General features: G+C 34.7%; 2 protein-coding genes across 3 annotated transcripts; both read left to right on the top strand.

The window, feature by feature from the left end:
• The first annotated feature begins 6,962 nt into the window (after window positions 1-6,962).
• LOC133688769 (uncharacterized) lies at window positions 6,963-14,591 on the top strand. Of its 2 annotated transcripts, XM_062108379.1 has the most exons (19): window positions 6,963-7,158; window positions 7,237-7,313; window positions 7,393-7,623; window positions 7,780-7,866; window positions 7,990-8,079; window positions 8,176-8,302; window positions 9,197-9,297; window positions 9,802-9,970; window positions 10,327-10,448; window positions 10,892-11,020; window positions 11,097-11,195; window positions 11,290-11,347; window positions 11,430-11,505; window positions 11,591-11,720; window positions 11,902-12,059; window positions 12,661-12,733; window positions 12,826-13,020; window positions 13,139-13,232; window positions 13,438-14,591. In XM_062108379.1, exons 2-14 carry the CDS (start codon window positions 7,239-7,241, stop codon window positions 11,625-11,627), a joined length of 1,401 nt encoding a protein of 466 aa, XP_061964363.1. In that variant the 5' UTR covers window positions 6,963-7,158; window positions 7,237-7,238; the 3' UTR covers window positions 11,628-11,720; window positions 11,902-12,059; window positions 12,661-12,733; window positions 12,826-13,020; window positions 13,139-13,232; window positions 13,438-14,591. The 2 variants fall into 2 exon arrangements, with proteins under 2 accessions (XP_061964363.1, XP_061964364.1); XM_062108380.1 differs by lacking the exon at window positions 11,430-11,505.
• On the top strand, window positions 11,755-14,351 carry LOC133688148 (uncharacterized). Its single transcript, XM_062107547.1, has 6 exons — window positions 11,755-11,760; window positions 11,902-12,059; window positions 12,661-12,733; window positions 12,826-13,020; window positions 13,139-13,232; window positions 13,438-14,351. The coding sequence occupies exons 1-6, from the start codon at window positions 11,755-11,757 to the stop codon at window positions 14,349-14,351; spliced, it is 1,440 nt and encodes a 479-aa protein (XP_061963531.1).
• Window positions 14,592-18,044: the final 3,453 nt, after the last annotated feature.

Genomic DNA, 18,044 nt, shown 5'->3' on the forward strand with positions numbered 1-18,044 from the left:
CCCATGCTATGTACTCGACCAGGTACCAACATGCATGTTTAATAATGAGCCAAAATATTTCCATATCATTTCCCCTCTTCGAATTTTTGATGAGTTATTTGACAAATTCATCTCTACAAAACTCAGCCGAGAAACTACAAGTCTTTGTTTTGGGGGGGGGGGGGGGGGTGGATTTTGTCATGGATAATTAAGCAATAAGAAAATCATGGGAGTAATTGATGGATTTTATTTGGAATTATGTGAAAAATTGAAAAATAAGCATGGAAAAATTAGGTGGGTAATAGTCCTACAAATTAATTATCTGAAGAAAAAATTGATCTGGGAACAAACTAAATTTATGCATAGCTTCAATCATCAATGGCATCTGCCCAATCACCAACTACATATAATAATTCAGCCACGTCTTTTCTGAAGTAGCTATCTTCGAATGCAACTACCTATCTAATGAGATAGCTACTAGCTAGCTAGGAAATTACTAACGAAATAAATCGTACATAATTGCAATTATTTTCCCATTACCTTGAGGATGCAGGATGGCCCAATAGGCCGTAACCCAGTACACTCGTTTTTTCTCTCATTCCCTGCCATTAAAGCAATCTCATCATGCATGTTGGTACCTAGGGCAATGCATTATTATTTTGCTGTGGCTATCATGTTCTACACCTACAGCTTTAGCACTTTTTGATGATTTGATCCCTTGCTGGATTTCTTTCCTGTCCTCTTTCAGGATACACAGTACTTTTGGGAGCCTTAGATCCTCTACAAGATGACGATGATGATGCGAAGGAAAATGGATCACAGCCACATGAGAAAAGGTACGTAAAGTTTTGCATGATAGAAATTAATGCATTAATGCATAGATTTTCTCCCCTTTTTATGTGATTTTGTCACATACATATCCTTGTCAATGATGTTGCTGGCTGTGATAAGCACAAAGGTTTAATTAACATGACTTGAATCTGTAATGGAATTTCATGGATTAAAAAAAATTAATCAGCGATCTATACTTCGAACTGTCATTAAAATGTATTTACTTAATTGAAACATGATGTTTATTGTAATATCAGAAAAAATTTAAAAACTCGAAATACACGCATATCGTCGCACAATCATAATTATAAAATAAAACAAATCCCAAGAGATGGTAGAAGTTTATGTATAGATGTCTAGCATTAAAATATAACAATAAAACTTTACCCCTTCTTAATCGTCTTCAAGCCAGGCGCCGTTCTGGACTAGCTTCTTCTTCTTGCTCTTGCTGCCAAGAAGGCCTTACATGAGAAGAAGAGAGTACAATGTAGCCAAGGACAACTTGCCGGCCGGAAAAGTAATGACAGCCCTGATCTTCTAGTTATTAAGCTCTGAGATCCCGTGCTGCCGGCAAGTCATCCTTGGCTGAATCACACTCTCTACCTCTTCATGTAAGCCCCCAAGGCAAATACTGTCCGTCCTCTTCATCATTTCATTTCTTTTGCAATGCCCTTTATAAACTGACCATGTGATATATTTACAGATTGAAAAACATGATGAGGAATATAGAAATGGAGAGTATCTATGAAAAGCAAGTGACCATAGGGGCCCAGACTGCTAAAAGCACCGCCATCGCGCAACATGTCAAGTTGCCAATCCATAAAACACTTGCTCGGTTTGGTTACCAGTATGAACCCCTTATTTCTAGATATTTTGTGCCCTACTTTCCTTACAAAACAGAGTAAAAAGAGAGGTATGGAGGAGCGGTAGTGCTATGGCAGAGCCGTAGAGGTACGAGATGTTGAAATGGAGGAATAAAATCTTTCAAGGAGAGATATGGTTCTGAAGAGTATATAGCCATATTTATAACGAGCCAAGCTAAAGCTCTTCAATTGTCAAGAGTCCAATAATTTTAAAGCAACACACGTACAGAACTTTTAATCTCAAGTGCAATCACCATTTTGATTATAACAAAAAAAAAACTGGCTTATGAAATACATTGAGAGATTTGCTAGGATTTCTTAAGAGCAGGTGTTAGAAAAAAAAATTGTATGAATCTTAAATCAGTAAACTTAGAATTGGATCCAGAGAAAAAATATGATATTTTTTCTAGATTGAGAGGGAAAATATTTAACTATTGTGAAAGACTTAAAAATTCAGAAGCTAAATTGAAAATTTTTAAAATTTTTTGGAGGTAGCAATTAAGTTCACATGGCCAAAAACAAAGGTTGGTTCGATCCTTCCTTTGTTATTAAATTTAATTCAAGAATCGAGTAGATTAATATTTCCACTATAAGTAAAGTAGGTTAATTTGAGTTAATTTAATTTTTTTTTAAATAACATATATATATATATATATATATATAAAACTCAAACTAGATCTTTGATGGAGTCATAAATTCGGCCCATATTTAAAACAGTGCAAAAAAACAAGGTTGAGTGCGCGAATCTTAGTCATCCTGGCTATATATGCCACATAATCTCACTAATCACGCACACATGCTTTGTACAGACAGCGCGAGGATGATCCGCAGCAAAGTTGATGAACCATATACATAGATGTCGATGAAATTGCCGAAAGTATTGAAGCTATAACTAAGGTAACTAACCGACCACTACTGTTACGTACGTACTCTCTAGAGTCTAGACAACGAACGTTGCTTGCTGATACGAGGCTAAGGCCAGGAAGGACACGAACTAACTAATAAGCTGTTTGATGGTGTGTTTCGTATAATAAAAAAATATCAAATTGATTTATTTTATTTTTTGTATTTTCAAATAAATTCAATACATTTTCAAATTAAAAAAAGAAAAACACATTTAAAATCAAATCACCCGGCCTGCACCTTTTACCAAACACACAGCAAATAATGGAGAACAACTTGCAAGTGAATGATCAGAGTAGCTGTCAGGAGAAAAGGAAAGGAAACACTGAAAAGGCACTCGGTTGAATCCATAACATTGACACCAGGACATCCCATGATGTATTTGCTGTCCTTTTGTTTCTCCTTGACAAAGCATCTCCAATCTTCTTTAGGATCTCCAAGCTTTCATGTCTTGTAATATTGTAAGTTGTAAAAGTTTTAATGTCTTTTCTTTAACAGTCCGCCGCATGCTATGGATTTGGCCGAGTCTACTGTTAAGAAAATTTATAAACAAGCCTACCCAACTTCATTGCATGCCTGCAACAGCATGCTAGCTAGCAAAGTGCAATTCCTTGCTTGCTACCACAATAGATGCACCTTTTAGCAAATGATGTCTAATTAGAGCAATTAATGGATCGCACTAATTTCTTTAATTGCCTAGTAAATGTGTGCTTGATAATGTAATGTGTGTGATTTTATAAAATTGCATTTAAACTAAAAAATGTCAATTCAAAAATACTTCAAAAAATATACGACATCTAAATTTCTTGACTTTTTTTAATGTAGGCAGGTTGAAAGAATTAGCAAGTTGCAGATTTCTCATAATTAGCTAGATCATGCAAAAAGCCTAGCAAACTAATTTTATATAACAGTGGGACAAAGCAAAGCACAAGAAGAGATATGTTTGTGCCATACGACCAACCTAGCAAAAAATCCATAATTTTCATTCCAATTCTTATCTCACGCTCAAATTTGATCAAAAGATTTTACAGGCTTAATTCTATAAAGGGTCTCCTTCTTGTAACCATCCAGTTGTTGTAACCATCCAGATCTTGAAAGTCTAAATTAAGCTTGAAAGATGTTGTTTGAGCTAATTTCATTGTTTTAGTTTGTATTTTTGGATTTTTAGTTTAATTTCATAATTTTTTTATTGTTTTTTTTATTTGATTTTTTTACCTTCTGACGCAGTCGAGCACAAAATAACAAGGAAAACTCTCAAAGTCCAAAACACCATAATTTAAGGGAGACAAGCAAATATTCAATTTTTATTCATCAAAGTTTTTAATTTTCAAAAAGCCATTACAATTATTTATATATAAAAAACTAAAATAACCCTAGTAATATTGATTAGGGAAAATAAAATAGAAAAAATATTGCCTTAAAAAATGAAATGGTAAAAGCATAATAATAATATTGAATAAAAAAGTAAAAACAAATTCTTAAAATAACTAAAAAGTATTCAGTTTTCTATACATCAGCCTATCTAGGCTATAAAGAACACATTATCGAGATTAGATTTCAATCAGAAACCATCATCCATCACGAACATCATTTTATATGTGGTTACCCCATCATGAATCCTTATCTCAATACCTTTATACAGCTTGTTTCATTTTGAATCTCTAACATAACACTTTTATACATCTTGCTTAATTATGGATTTCTAACAAAATATATCGTGGATCTCACCATCAAGATTTTTAATAAAAGCCATTAAAGTATATGAGAACAACATACTAATTCTTGAACATCTTTTTTTCTTGGAGGAGCCTTCCTTTTCCCTTTTATACAGGCATATCTTGTTATGCACGATCTCTTTTAATAATGATTATTCAACAACACGTAACAACTAGAAACTAGAAACTGTTAAGCTCTAATACACGTACTCTATGTCTTTCAACTAAAATTACTAGTAACCGTTAAGCTTTGATATCCATTAAGCTTTGATATCCGTCCCCTATGACCTTCAACTAAAAACTATCATGAATTGATAAACTCCGATGTCAATTGACACGGTCAAAAGCGAAAGATAATATAGTTTGTTATAAGTCAAAACCCTTAAATGTCATAAACACCATAATTACAGGGAGACACTTTATATATTTAATTTTTATTCATCCAAGTTCCACTTGCTATAAACCTATTACAACTATTTATATAGAAGAAAAATTAAAAAAACTTAATAATATTGAATAGAAAAACTATTTTCTTCAAATAAAAAAATTATAAAAGCATAATAATATTGAGTTGAAAAATAAAAATAAAAATTATTAAATTATTAAACTAAAAAAAAATTATTTTTTCAAGAAAAACTCCTACATCACCTTGTAAAGGTTAGTTCATGGCCTATTTAAGAAGCCGTAAACATTTTAAAGAGATGAACTGTATTAGAGAAGAATATTTAGTATCTTATATAAATTATGTCTCCCGTCTGTTTTATTTTCTTCTTATCTGGTTCGGCCACGTCACTCATTAACTAGCATTTTTAATATATTCAAGAGAAAAGGCAAGCGATTAATATTTGAGATTTTATTAAGAGATTCGGCCACGTCAATTATTAACTAGCACTCTAGAAAGCCGTGCAGCAGCACATGTTACTTCCTTGATCTATTTGAACGGGCCCAGCCACATATTTGCGTTTAGATAAATAGCTCAATAAGCTGGCCCAAATAACTAAAACGCTAGAATCCACAACTATTATTACATCCCAGACCCAAGCCACTAAGCCAGCATCAAAGAAAGGTCAATTTGAAGTTGACTTCAGAGTAAAATGATGGTTTTTTTTTAAAAAAATGTTTTTTTATATAAATATATTAAAATATATTTTTTATTTTTAAAAAAATTATATTTGACATCAGTATATTAAAATCATTAATATATATAAATTAATTTTAAATAAAAAATTTTAAAATTATAAACCATGATTTCAATTGCGTTCTTAATTCACTTAATAAATTTGATAAATCAACCTTTTCTTTTTAAATAATATTTTACTAAACAACATTATCTTTTATGTCATAATTAATTCAAGGCTTACTTTGAGGGAATTTGTGTATTTTATTATTTTTAGTGATTAATCTATCTTAAAATTTATTTAGGGTTGGTTTAGAGGTAATTCCATAGGTTTTTTTTTAGTTATAAATAGATTGGTTGTGAGGTAGATTGATTTTTTGAAGCGATTAAAAAAAAAGATAGGAACTATCAGACGCGTAAGAGAAATTATCTCTTTTAAAACCATAAAAAACATGAAAATTATAATATTAAAATAATATTTTTTTTTATATTGATACATTAAAATAATAAAAAAATCACTTTAAAAAAACATTGATTTAATGTTTTTTCATATATAAAATAGTCTAATAAATATTTTTAAGAACAAGCCAAAAAAACATTTAATAATACTTGAACAAACGATTCGAAGTCTGCTTAATATATAGATAAGATGATACTATTATGAGAAAAATCACTCTTTAATATCCCGTTATTCCTTATAATCAAGGGAACTGGATCCCTTTTTCTTTTTCTTGAATAAAAAACAAATTAAAGAATGAAGCAATCTTATCGCTATCATTTAAGGGTTCTTGAACGGTAAACAAGACTTGTTATTAGTTATCAACACTTGAAGCAATTACTTGAGGATGAATTTTCCAATCAAAATTGGAAAGGTTTGTCCATCTCCCTCCATATTCTTTCACAACTACACTATTCTACAAAATCAATAAGTAATGAAGGTATAAAACTAGCTAGAACCTCTCCAATCCGATTACTAGCTAGAGTCCCTCCATATCCTTTACTTTCAATGAAAGTCTTAGACATTATTATATGTTCCAAGCAACTTTCAATTCCTAACTTCTTTCTACTACCAAGGAATTTCCAATTTCAAAGTCAATGTTTCTAGCAAACATCTCTCCAAACCTTATTAAAGTCCTCAATTTACAGAAAAATCTTAATTACATCCTTGACTTGTTTTCTTATCTTAATTAAGTCTTTAATGTTACCGATGTATAGTTAAAACATTCCAAACCACTATCTTTAGGACCATGAAAATTTATTAATTAATCGGGATATTAAACTTTATAAACAATTTTATTGATAGAAAGCAATATCGATACATCGAGGATCTAATCGGAATCTCCCTTATAGATTGGGGACTTCTTTCAAGGTTTGCCCATTATCTCTAATCATTTACTTTATGCGTAATACGGCGGGTAATAGCTACCAAACTAGGCACAACGCGCGTGACCTTAAATCCAGATGGAACACGTGTCATCAAACAAGTGGTGCCTAATCGATTACTAATACTTGTCAAAATTTGAAATCAAATTTAAACAACACAAGGGTCCCGCCTAGATTCTATCAATGCATAAACGACATTTATTTCAGGTCGTTTCGAAGAATTCTCATGCTCTCTCCCTCCCGCTCTCAGTCTTTCTCCCGCTCGCTCTCTGCTCAGCCTCTCCCCTGGCAGCTCCTCCTTTCCTCCTCTAATCCTTTTAAATTCCCAAATTCTTAACTAACACTCCACAACAACTACTGTAATCAGGTAATTTTGTGTTCGATTTCGCAATTAAAAGCTTAATTGTAACTTGATTTTACGTAACATCGTTTGATTCTGTGTTAGCGATGGGGTGGGGAAACATCTACAGAAGACGCGTGAAAGTGTTCTCATTGGCTGTGTTAATATACCTCGATTATAAGGTAATTTCGAATTAACTGAGATTTTAATTATTTTATTAAGTGATGACGCTCCTGTGCTGAGACTGTGATGATCATGAAGGCTTTACAGAAAAGAGAGGAATTTATGAAGAACAATGAGAAAAGCGAGGAGTTGTGGAAGAGAGCACACGAGCGGAATGCTAAGCGTGTGCGTAATATGATGATACAGTTGGGAGGTTTGTGGGTGAAGCTCGGACAGTATTTGTCCACTCGTGCTGATGTCCTTCCTTCTGCTTACATTTCGCTTCTCAAGCAGTTGCAAGACTCCCTCCCGCCTCGCCCGTTGCAGGAGGTTTTTTTTTTAAAAAACTTTTTTCCTAACATTGATCATGGGAATTTGTTGAACTGATGTTTTTGAAGGATTTTTAGTTTTACTGTTGTTTTAGTATTTGTTTTATAATGTTAGTTGTTTATTCGCGAGTGGTGTTGGTTGATTGGTTGGTTATAGGTTTGTCGTACGATAGAGAGAGAACTAGGGAAATCCATGAAGGAGATTTTCTTGGATTTTGATGAAAATTCACTGGCAACAGCGTCGGTAAGATCCTTAGACTGTGTTTGTGGTGCGAAGTTAGTGTGGAGATTTTGCTTTCTTATTCTCACAAGGGGTATTTATGCATTTTGGAATAATCTCGTGGTTTTTATGTTATGTTTTGTGCAGATTGCGCAAGTGCATCGTGCTACGTTAATTGATGGGCCGGAGGTGGTGGTTAAAGTTCAACATGAAGACATCAAGGCAATCATATTGGAGGTTTTGAGACTCTTTTGTGTTTGGGTTATGAGATGCTAGAATGGAAAGCAAATGTTGCAGTCCTGCATGGTTATGTTGTATGCTATTGTTTTGCAGGACTTGAAGGATGCAAAGTCCATTGTTGATTGGATAGCCTGGGCAGAACCACAATATAACTTCAATCCCATGATTGATGAATGGTGCAAAGAAACTCCAAAAGAACTTGATTTCAACCATGAAGCAGGTAAACTTTGTCTTTTTTGATATTTCCATTGATGAAATTCTGTAGATGACATCACAAAGTTTCTAATTTCTTTTACAACCAGTAGATAATAAATGAGTGTTAAGGCCGGGTCTGGATGAGGGTATTGGGACTTGGAAATACTGAAAATGGAATCCAATTATTTGGATAGTTAAATCTGATCATGGTTAGAATCCATACCATGCATAGCATATTAGGTTTCTAATATATCAATGAAGTGAATGGGATGACAGCTGTATGGTGTCAGCAGTGATGATGATTGGCGGTAGCGGCAGCAGCAAAGTTGGTAGTTGTAGTGATCATATTTGGGTTTGGTGGTTGTATATACTCTTTGGTTGTGGAGGCAACAGCTGGGCATGGTGGATACACTCTATGAGGGTGGTGAGAACAGCAGTGATGGTGGCAGTGTGAGGTTGACTTTAATTACAGTGGTCAAGACAGTGTGGTGCTTTCATGGTAACTTTCAATGACACCAACTTGGTTCTGGTGGTGATTTGGTGGCAACTGTTGTGAAGGCTTTGGCACGGTGCTGTTATGGCAATGGAAGCATTAGTGTTAGCACTACTGTGTTGCAGTGGTGAGCTTGGATGTTGTAGAGATGAAAGTGATGGTTGGCGATGGTGTATTCAGCCAGTTTCTAGCTCTTTTATTGAAAGTGAAACTCCCAACTCTTAATGATGAATTGGTATCAGACATTCCCAATCAATGTAGTAACACCGTGCAAGGACAATACAAGGAATTTTGAATTCTTAAATTCTACAATCTCTTCTTCCATTAATATTCTCTTTTTGATTTTCATATCTAGTGCACTGATATATATCTCTACTGTTTAGTATACTTTTCTCTCTTACTGACAGTGGTCTTTTGTATTTATAGAGAACACCAGAACCGTGTCTAAAAATCTTGGTTGCACAGACAAATATGACAGCGACAAGTCCATCAATCAAGTGGATGTTTTGATCCCTGAGGTTATTCAGGTATCATTTTGCTTTAACCTCTTAATAATGAAGTTGCGTGCTAGAGTGCAGGTGCAACAGGATGAAATCCTGAAAACATTTCTTGTCCTAGGAATTTATTAACATTTCTCACTGTCCAAAGAAACTATTGAAGGCCTTATTGCAGGCATCTTTGTTGACATTTATGAGTTTTGACAAATCTCCATTTTAACCACCATTCTTAGAAAAGGAATACGTAGGAGAAAAAAGAATATCAATGCAATTGTGAAGCCTGGGCAGAGTGGCGGGGAGGAAAATGAATCATGCAGGAGGCCACAATTGTGAAGCCTAGTTGTGCTAGTTTCTTCTCTTATTTTGACATAATATGGATAGTTTCTACTTTCTATATAGCATTTTGATGAGTGGGTCTTAAAAAGAGAAAACTCCTAACTTTTTATCTGCTGGGTACCTCTTTTGCTCTGCCTACATAATTTTGCACAATCATATCACTCATCTTACTGCATGTTATGTTCCTCTCATTGACAGTCGACTGAAAAGGTTCTAATTTTGGAGTATATGGATGGAATTCGTTTGAATGACCTTGAATCCGTAGAAGCTTGTGGTGCTAACAAACAAAATATTGTTGAAGAAATCACACGGGCCTATGCCCATCAAATATATGTTGATGGATTTTTTAATGGTGACCCTCATACTGGTATACCCTCTCTCTTGCTCGCTCAACCACTGGTCTAGTGTTTGCTTACTAGTAGTATAACAGGAAGAAAGGAAAAAGAATCTCTGGCTGTTTGCCTCAGAAAAGGAAAGAAAAAGAGAACGTGTGCCCAGATTTTTCCTTGTTGATGTGTATTTTACACCTACTGATATTCTTTCAGGGAGCTATTTCGATGAATGAAACTTGATAATGGGTCTGAAATTGAATATTGAAACATATGTTCTTTCTCCCATTTCTTTACTTCACGTTTCTCCCCTTTCTTCTATTACATTCTTCCTAATTGTGCCCTACATCGGAATCATTTTACTCTGAATGCTTTTGTGTTGGTTGTGTTGCAGGTAATTTTCTGGTCAGCAAAGAACCTCCACATCGTCCAATTTTGCTTGACTTTGGGTTTACAAAGAAAATATCAAGCTCAATGAAACAATCACTAGCTAAAATGTTGCTTGCTACTGCTGAGGTTTGTGAAAATTTTCCTGTCAGGGTACTGCCAATAATTCATTGGAATCATAGAGAATCAGTGTAACAGATCTGATGATTGAATGTGTTAACCAATAACATAATTTTTCTTTCAGGGACAGTTTTCTGTACCCCCCTATAGCATATTGTTTACCCTGTCTCTGTCTCTGCCATTACTCTGTATGCTGAACCTGTTGCTGGTTTTCCATATTTTGCTGAGACTTGCTCAAAAGTGCACATTGGTCATTAAAATCAAATTACAAGTCAAGTATAGCTGAGAATTATCCATTATTTTCATAATCTTTCACCACCATTTTGCATAAAATATGCCAATTCAACTATCTACAATACTGTTGGTTTTGTCATTGCTCCTATGTGTTTCTATTTTCTACAATTTTTGTTTAATTTTGCATTATTAAGTAAATGATATGCTTTCTCATCCAGGGGGACCATGTTGCTCTTTTGTCTTCCTTTGCTGAAATGGGACTTAAGCTGCGCCTGGACCTTCCAGAGCAGGCTATGGATGTGACCAGCATATTCTTCCGTGCCTCAACACCAGCTAATGAAGCTTCTGTAAGTATGCACTGCCTGCTTCTAGAGTTCTTTTTGGATATAAGCAAGTCCAATCTTTAATGGTGCTTCTGTAAAGGAATATGCTAAAACTTTGAATGAGCAAAGAACAAGAAACATGAAGGTGCTACAGGAAAAGATGAATCTCAGCCAAAAGGAAGTTAAACGCTTTAATCCAGTATGTCCTATCATATCGTTTTAATTCTATCAATACATTTCTTGATCTTCTTATTGGAAATTTCATCAAAATTGAGTAACAAGTGTTGGTTCAGATTGATGCATTTCCTGGTGATATGGTAATATTTTCACGGGTTGTTAATCTTCTGAGAGGTCAGTAACAGAATTTTTACACTGGTAACTTTTAGTGTAAAATCTTGTGCATTTCTTTACTTTTCCTTTGATGTGGGTTTAGGGCTTTCTTACACGTTGAATGCTCGCATAGTATATCAAGATATCATGAGACCGTATGCCGAATCTGTTTTGCAAGAGTGAGTCTATCCAGAACAAATGTGCCAATTTTTTAACTCTTTGTTTCTTGTTCTTTTCTGTTTGAACTGTAAACTCAATTTCCAGAAAGATTGCTAAGGGACCATCAGAAAATGCACAGTAGATCTATGATACACCAGTTCATTCTGAAGTGGAGGCAAAGCTGAGGCAGATTTTAGTTGAGCTAGGGAACGAAGACAAAATACTTGGAATCCAGGTCTGCTTGGTTCAACAATTTCTGACAAAGTAGCATGAATGTAAAACTTAAGAATAACTTGTTAACAACACTAAAATTAATCCTTTAGTTAATTTATACTGCTTTTATGCTTTTTATATGGAAAAGATAACTATCTTATTTGTTGTTTATTTTGGTTACTTTATCAATTTGATTTCTTAAGGTATGTGCCTATAAAGATGGAAAGGTTATTATTGATACTGCTGCTGGAGTACTCGGTAGATATGATCCTCGCCCTGTACAGCCTGATAGCCTTTTCTCCGTATTCTCTGTAACAAAGGGCATCACAGCAGGAATGTTACATTGGCTTGTTGACAATGGGTATGTAGTGGTAATTGAATGAAAGCAAAGCCTTTTTTGTGTTAAAATTTACTGAACTGTTAGGCAAAATATTTAGTTTATTTTTTGATTAATTTTCATGTTGCAGGAAACTTTCACCTGGAATACTGGGTGCATGATCCTTCCTAAAAAAATAATGATACAAGCACTGGTTTTCATGCATAATCTATTTCGAAATTTTGGTTATATGACTAGATGATTTTCTTTTCTAGGTAGGACATAGAACTATTTGCAATTGATTTTTCATTCCGTATATGATAATCTATTGCCATGCATTTGTTTTGGGTCAAAAGTTTTTGCGTTTGTGGTCCTTGCCAGTTCTTAGATAGGATATCATTTTTAGTAGGAGTAATTCTGCAGAATATGAAGTAATTTAAGGTAAACTTAATGTAAAATGTGAGAAAAATAGTGTACTGGTGAGATACAGGTGGGTCAGATATTCTTGATTAGATGGTCAGGTTTGATCTTTAAGTTTTCCCACTTATAAGGAAATTTCATTGCTGGAGTGATCTTGAAAGTTCTAGAATCCGAGGATTACTTCCATATTTGTGGTTTGTTACAAATGTCACACACTGTCTTGCAGAAAACTCAACCTCGATGAAAGTATTGCTAATATTTGGCCAGAATTTGGAACAAATGGAAAGAATCTCATCAAGGTGTGAAAGTTTATGTTGCAAGACCTGCTAAACTTGTCTGATTACCACTGAAGCTCTATATATGTTCGCTTATTTGTTTTTTTCTCATTTAGGTCCACCATGTGCTTAATCATACAGCTGGATTGCAAAACGCTTTGGACAACCTCAGAAAAGAAAATCCTTTGCTACTGACTGACTGGGATGAATGTCTGAAACAGATTGCAATGTCAGCACCTGAGACAGAACCTGGCCAGGTGCAGTTGTATCACTTTCTGTCTTTTGGCTGGCTTTGTGGTGGAATAATTGAGGTACAGTCCCATGCTCAAGTGTTTGAATATGAAAGAATAACGAAGCTGACATCTGCATCTGTTTTTGGAGGGATTTTTGATTTGTTCTCCATTTTAATGACGTGCTTAAATAAAACAGCATGCTTCTGGGAAGAAATTTCAGGAGATCCTTGAAGAAGCACTTGTTCGGCCTCTCAACATTGAAGGCGAGCTATATGTTGGAATTCCACCAGGTATCTGTTAAAATCTGTTTATTCAATGTTCTTGCTTTGCTAGCATAAATTCTACAAAGATTTGCACCCACAACTGTCCTTTTTCAAGTTGACATATTCTCTACTTGTTACTCCTTCCATGGATAGAGTTATAATTCTCCTATAAATTGTAAATTCAAAGTTCCTTTCATGATTGGAAGTAATGCTTGTTATGCGTCTCCTTCAGGTGTGGAATCTCGACTTGCATCGCTGACAATAGATAAAGATGATTTTAGCAAGCTATCAAAAATTGGTAGTCTCTCTGCACTTCCCTCCACCTTCCAGCCAGAGAACATTTCTCAACTAGTAACTACACTGCTTGCTTTGTCTAACATGCTGAACATTCGTCGCGCTATTATACCAGCCGCTAACGGACATTGCTCAGCCCGTGCCCTTGCACGCTATTATGCAGCTCTTGTTGACAGAGGCCTGGTCCCACCACCTCATTCCTCATTGTCCACGCCACCCCTTGGTAGCCACCCCCACATTCCGAAATTTTCTTCAGAGATTACCTCCATAATGCAGAATGGTAAAAAGAGCAAGGCAGTGGGTTCTGCTTCAAAGAAAAAAGAAAATGGTTATGAGCAGAAGACGAAGCAAAGTAAAGACTCCAAGGACAATGTTAGTGGTAGAGAAAGTAATAGTGATGGTTATACCAGCACTAGTGGCAGCAGCAGCGCCAGCAATACTAGTTCACCTGACAATAGCTCTGCATCCAGCAATGATTCTCGCAAAAATAATGTCATCTGGATCTTTAATGACCCCAGAATTCATGACGAGTTCATGGGTACGGGTGAATACAGTGATCTAGTCCTGCCAAATAGGAAATTTGGATTAGGGTTTAAGAGATTTAGTTCAAGTGATGGATCCTTCAGTGGATTTGGGCACTCAGGTCTGGGTGGATCCACAGGTTTTTGTGATATTGAAAACAGGTTTGCCATTGCAGTTACCTTGAACAAAATTTCATTTGGGACTGCAACGAAAAAAATCATTCAGTTTGTTTGTTCAGAGCTAAATGTTCCATTGCCGGATGAGTTCTCAATTCTTAGTGGAACAGAAGCTGGTGAAGGGTTAAGTATATCAAGGGCTCTCTTTAACTGAAGATCAGAACGAGTCTTCTCATTGTTTAAATATATTATTTCCAGAACTACAGATATTATTTATACTGATCACGACTGTGCCAAAAGGATATTTGTAAATATTGACAGCCATTGTTTACAAGGTTATACGTGCAGGTGCTCCTCTGCACACATATACAGCCATAAAAAACTTGATTTACGAGATTCACTGGTGGGATTTAATTCGTTCAATGAATTAGATTTTTTAAAGAGTTTTTTGGTACTCATTTTGAAAGAGGAAAAAAAATAAAAAACACACACACACATGGAAGGCAATTTATAATCTTTATAACTCTAGATTAACCTCCTTCACCACTCTGTGGATGGCTCTCTACTGTACAGTAGCTTCTCAGCACATGACTATGTCCATGATTAAGCTTAAGGTCTAGGAGAGTTCTATGTTTCTGATTGCTCAAGTTGCAGAGTTGTGGCGGCGACACCGATAGCATGTAATTGCAATGACAAGTGCATGATCTTATAAAGCTGAAGTCAATCGTTATTAACTTGGAAGATGGAATGCTCTCGATACTGAAAGCGTTATGCAAAGCTGAAGGTATTTTGCTGGCTGCTTGATTTCCGCATTGGGTGCATTACTCTTCCAAAGTTTCCATGCCTTTTTGCAGCTCAGGTGAGCCGGAGGAAAAATGCAATGGAGGTGGCAATCATAGCTTTAAGTAAGAAAGCAAGATTGTGCAGATTAAACCACAACTGTAAATTTTGTAAAACATGAAGCATGAATGGATGATTCTCAAAACCATTTCTTCGGAAGATTATTTTGTATCATTCTTGGAAAATTTATTTTTATGCAACCTCATATTCATGGTTCATATCTAAGAGTAAATTACACGAAAATTTCTTATGAATACAGTGATTTTGGGTATAAGGGAGACTGGGAATATCTGGATTGTTGTAGTTTGATCATGAGCATGTATCTTTGACATTGTATTCGACTGGATTCAGTAATGATCGGTCCAACCCTTTTCTGTTTCGTGAACTGTTCTGTGTAACAGTTGTCGGAAAACGGAAAACTGGATCGGATTTTGCAACATCTAGTCATAAAATAGAAAATTAAGGCCAGTTCTACCGAATTCTATCCTATGCAAAGCCTCGTTTCGGTCTTGCACATTGAGTCATGGAATTATTATGTGTGTCAGAACTTCATTTACATTTATGTTATACTTGATTTCTGTCTTCGTTAGTCTTTTCCTTTTGATTCTTGATGGACCTTAGCTAGAATCTTGCATCAGCTCTAATCATGACCAGTTTCGATTATCGAGAACTTTTGTACAGTGCTGCTGTTAACAATTTTGCTGCTGAAGAACGGAATTAGGGGAGTTCTAGGATTTAGCATATATGTGCCAGAGACAGCGGCACACCGAGCAAGCCTCAACAGTAGTGTACTGGTAAGAAAATTTCCTTCTCTAGATTAGATTTTGACCACTGGAGCTTTTCAATTGTCTAGCTATTAACACTGTTGCTTAAACCTCAAAGCTGCAAAAGGGATAACCAGATTGTCAGTTCCCAGGTTACTCTATTGAAAATTTCTGGCATTATCTACATACAATGTTATTATATAGAGATTTGACACTGCCAAACCTAACAATAAATAAATAAAATAAAAAAAAGATGGAATTTTGGTGAAAAGGGTCTCAAAGACTCAAACACAAGAACCCTTGAATTGTCTCTATGTAATAATCTGCTTTTCTAAAGAAGTTTACAACTTGTTAAATAAGCCGGTAACTAATTTTCACAAGGCAGGAAAATCAAGATCCTTAGTCAAATAGAAAAAAATAGCAAAAAAAATCCAAAACCAAACTAAAAATTCAAAAATAAGAAGAGAATAATGAAACTAGCTAAAACAAAATCTTCCGAGCTTAATTTAAAGGCTTTTCCTATCTTGATTATAGATAGCCAGCTCCATGTAGAATCTTTTTTTTGTGAATTAATTCAAGTGTGATCCAACAATTAAATAAAAAATTATAAATATTTTTACCAGATAAAAATATTTGGTGTGATAAGACCTCTTCTTAGATTCATCGATTCCCATTAATCTATAAATGAGGGATTTTTACATGGTCCAGTTATAGCAGGTCTGCAAACAAATGTTCAGAACCATCATATCCTTCATAATTGCCTCCATCAAGATTGTTGTTGGCTGTGAAATCCTTGAATTTGATTCTATTAATTAGTAGGATATTCTAATTTGAAGAACGACTGCAGCTTCTCTGTACTTAATTGTTTGGTTAGACTACATGTGATTCTTGGCATTATGACCATAACATCATGTTTGTCACTGGTTTATGCTCACATTCTGCACTTGAAATGCTTGCTTCGATGGTGGTAGACCTATAGCTTGGAGATCTTGTTTTATGGAACTTTTGAGGGCTAATACTTCATCATTACCACTAATTTGTCTCCTGCATTTCTGAACCCGTCTTGTGATTCACAGGCTTGGCTTTGTAATTAATGGCTTTTGCCCTTGTTTTATCAACGGAACTACTCTCTCGTACAATAAAAAAGAAGGAAAAAAACATAATTAACATTTTCCTGTGGATCAAAGCATGATGGCAGCATGGCCAACCATATAATAAATAAATAAATAAAAATACGGTAGTGACAGAGAGAAGAGAATAAACAAAGCAAGAAACAGTGTATGCATGGCAATGCACGTGACTTGAGCAGAAAATGCAAGAAGAAAACATTATTGAACTCTTAAAATATGTAATCAGAGAGTAATAATCATAACAGTACAGCAACAAAACGCGGTTTCTTCCATCTTCTGTGCCCTCAGAGAGAGTAGGAAAATCATTTCTCACCCAACTGGTGAGATTTGCAGGGCATTTCAAAGTTTATCAGATATTCAAGGGTGGATTTCCATGACCCTCCAGGCTTCAAGGAAGGTGCTGGCACTAGAAAGAATATCATTAGCTTGTACTAGTTGGCATCATGAGGTAGAAGATTCGTTAGTACTTGATGGCTTAAAAATCTTAAATCTTAAATCTTAAATTTGATGAGTTGTTAGTTGGTTTTCATGTCACCTTCAAATCTTATTACTGAAATTTTGAAGTTTGAGTGATCAAATCATGTTGGCCCAGTTATGCCTTCAAAATTGAGAAGAAAATTGAACCAATAATTTTATGTTCTTGCTACATTTAAGAATTACATCTATTTGATTTTTCTTGACTTAGGCAAAATCAACACAAGAAAAACAATAAATATAAATAATATATAATTCTATTAAATAGGGTCATCATATCAAAAAAAACCTAATTATAAGTAATACATAACTATATCGAATAGTATCATCGTACAAAAACTTAATTTAAATTTTTGTTACGGATTTTTTTTTTCAAATAGTTTATATCTATAAGAGGTTCAATTTTTTTTAAATAAATCTAAAACTGATCTAAACCAATTAAGAAATTTGAAAATAAAATAAAAGCAATAGAAATCATAAGAAAACTAGGAAATCTAAAAATAGAAAGAAAAACAATAAAATTAGCTCAAATGATACATTACGGACCACAGCTAACCCCTGAACAGGGCCTTAGAAAGTTTTTAGCAAAATTTGTATATGATTGAACAGTTGAATTGAAAGTCATGAGTTTTTTTTCTGTCAGATCAGTCACCCTTGGTGACCCACACCTCGTCTTAGGTACCTAGTTATGGTAAATCT

The sequence above is a fragment of the Populus nigra genome, chromosome 3, assembly GCF_951802175.1.
Source record: "Populus nigra chromosome 3, ddPopNigr1.1, whole genome shotgun sequence".
Classification (NCBI taxonomy): domain Eukaryota; kingdom Viridiplantae; phylum Streptophyta; class Magnoliopsida; order Malpighiales; family Salicaceae; genus Populus; species Populus nigra.

Excerpts from the sequence above, each read along its gene's own strand:
- LOC133688769 (XM_062108379.1), top strand. The coding sequence starts at position 7,239 with ATGGGGTGGGGAAACATCTACAGAAGACGCGTGAAAGTGTTCTCATTG. Across the intron at positions 8,080-8,175 it reads TCAAGGCAATCATATTGGAG|GACTTGAAGGATGCAAAGTC; the intron begins GTTTTGAGACTC and ends ATTGTTTTGCAG. Across the intron at positions 11,021-11,096 it reads CACCAGCTAATGAAGCTTCT|GAATATGCTAAAACTTTGAA; the intron begins GTAAGTATGCAC and ends GCTTCTGTAAAG.
- LOC133688148 (XM_062107547.1), top strand. Across the intron at positions 12,734-12,825 it reads ATGGAAAGAATCTCATCAAG|GTCCACCATGTGCTTAATCA; the intron begins GTGTGAAAGTTT and ends TTTCTCATTTAG. Across the intron at positions 13,021-13,138 it reads TTTGTGGTGGAATAATTGAG|CATGCTTCTGGGAAGAAATT; the intron begins GTACAGTCCCAT and ends TAAATAAAACAG.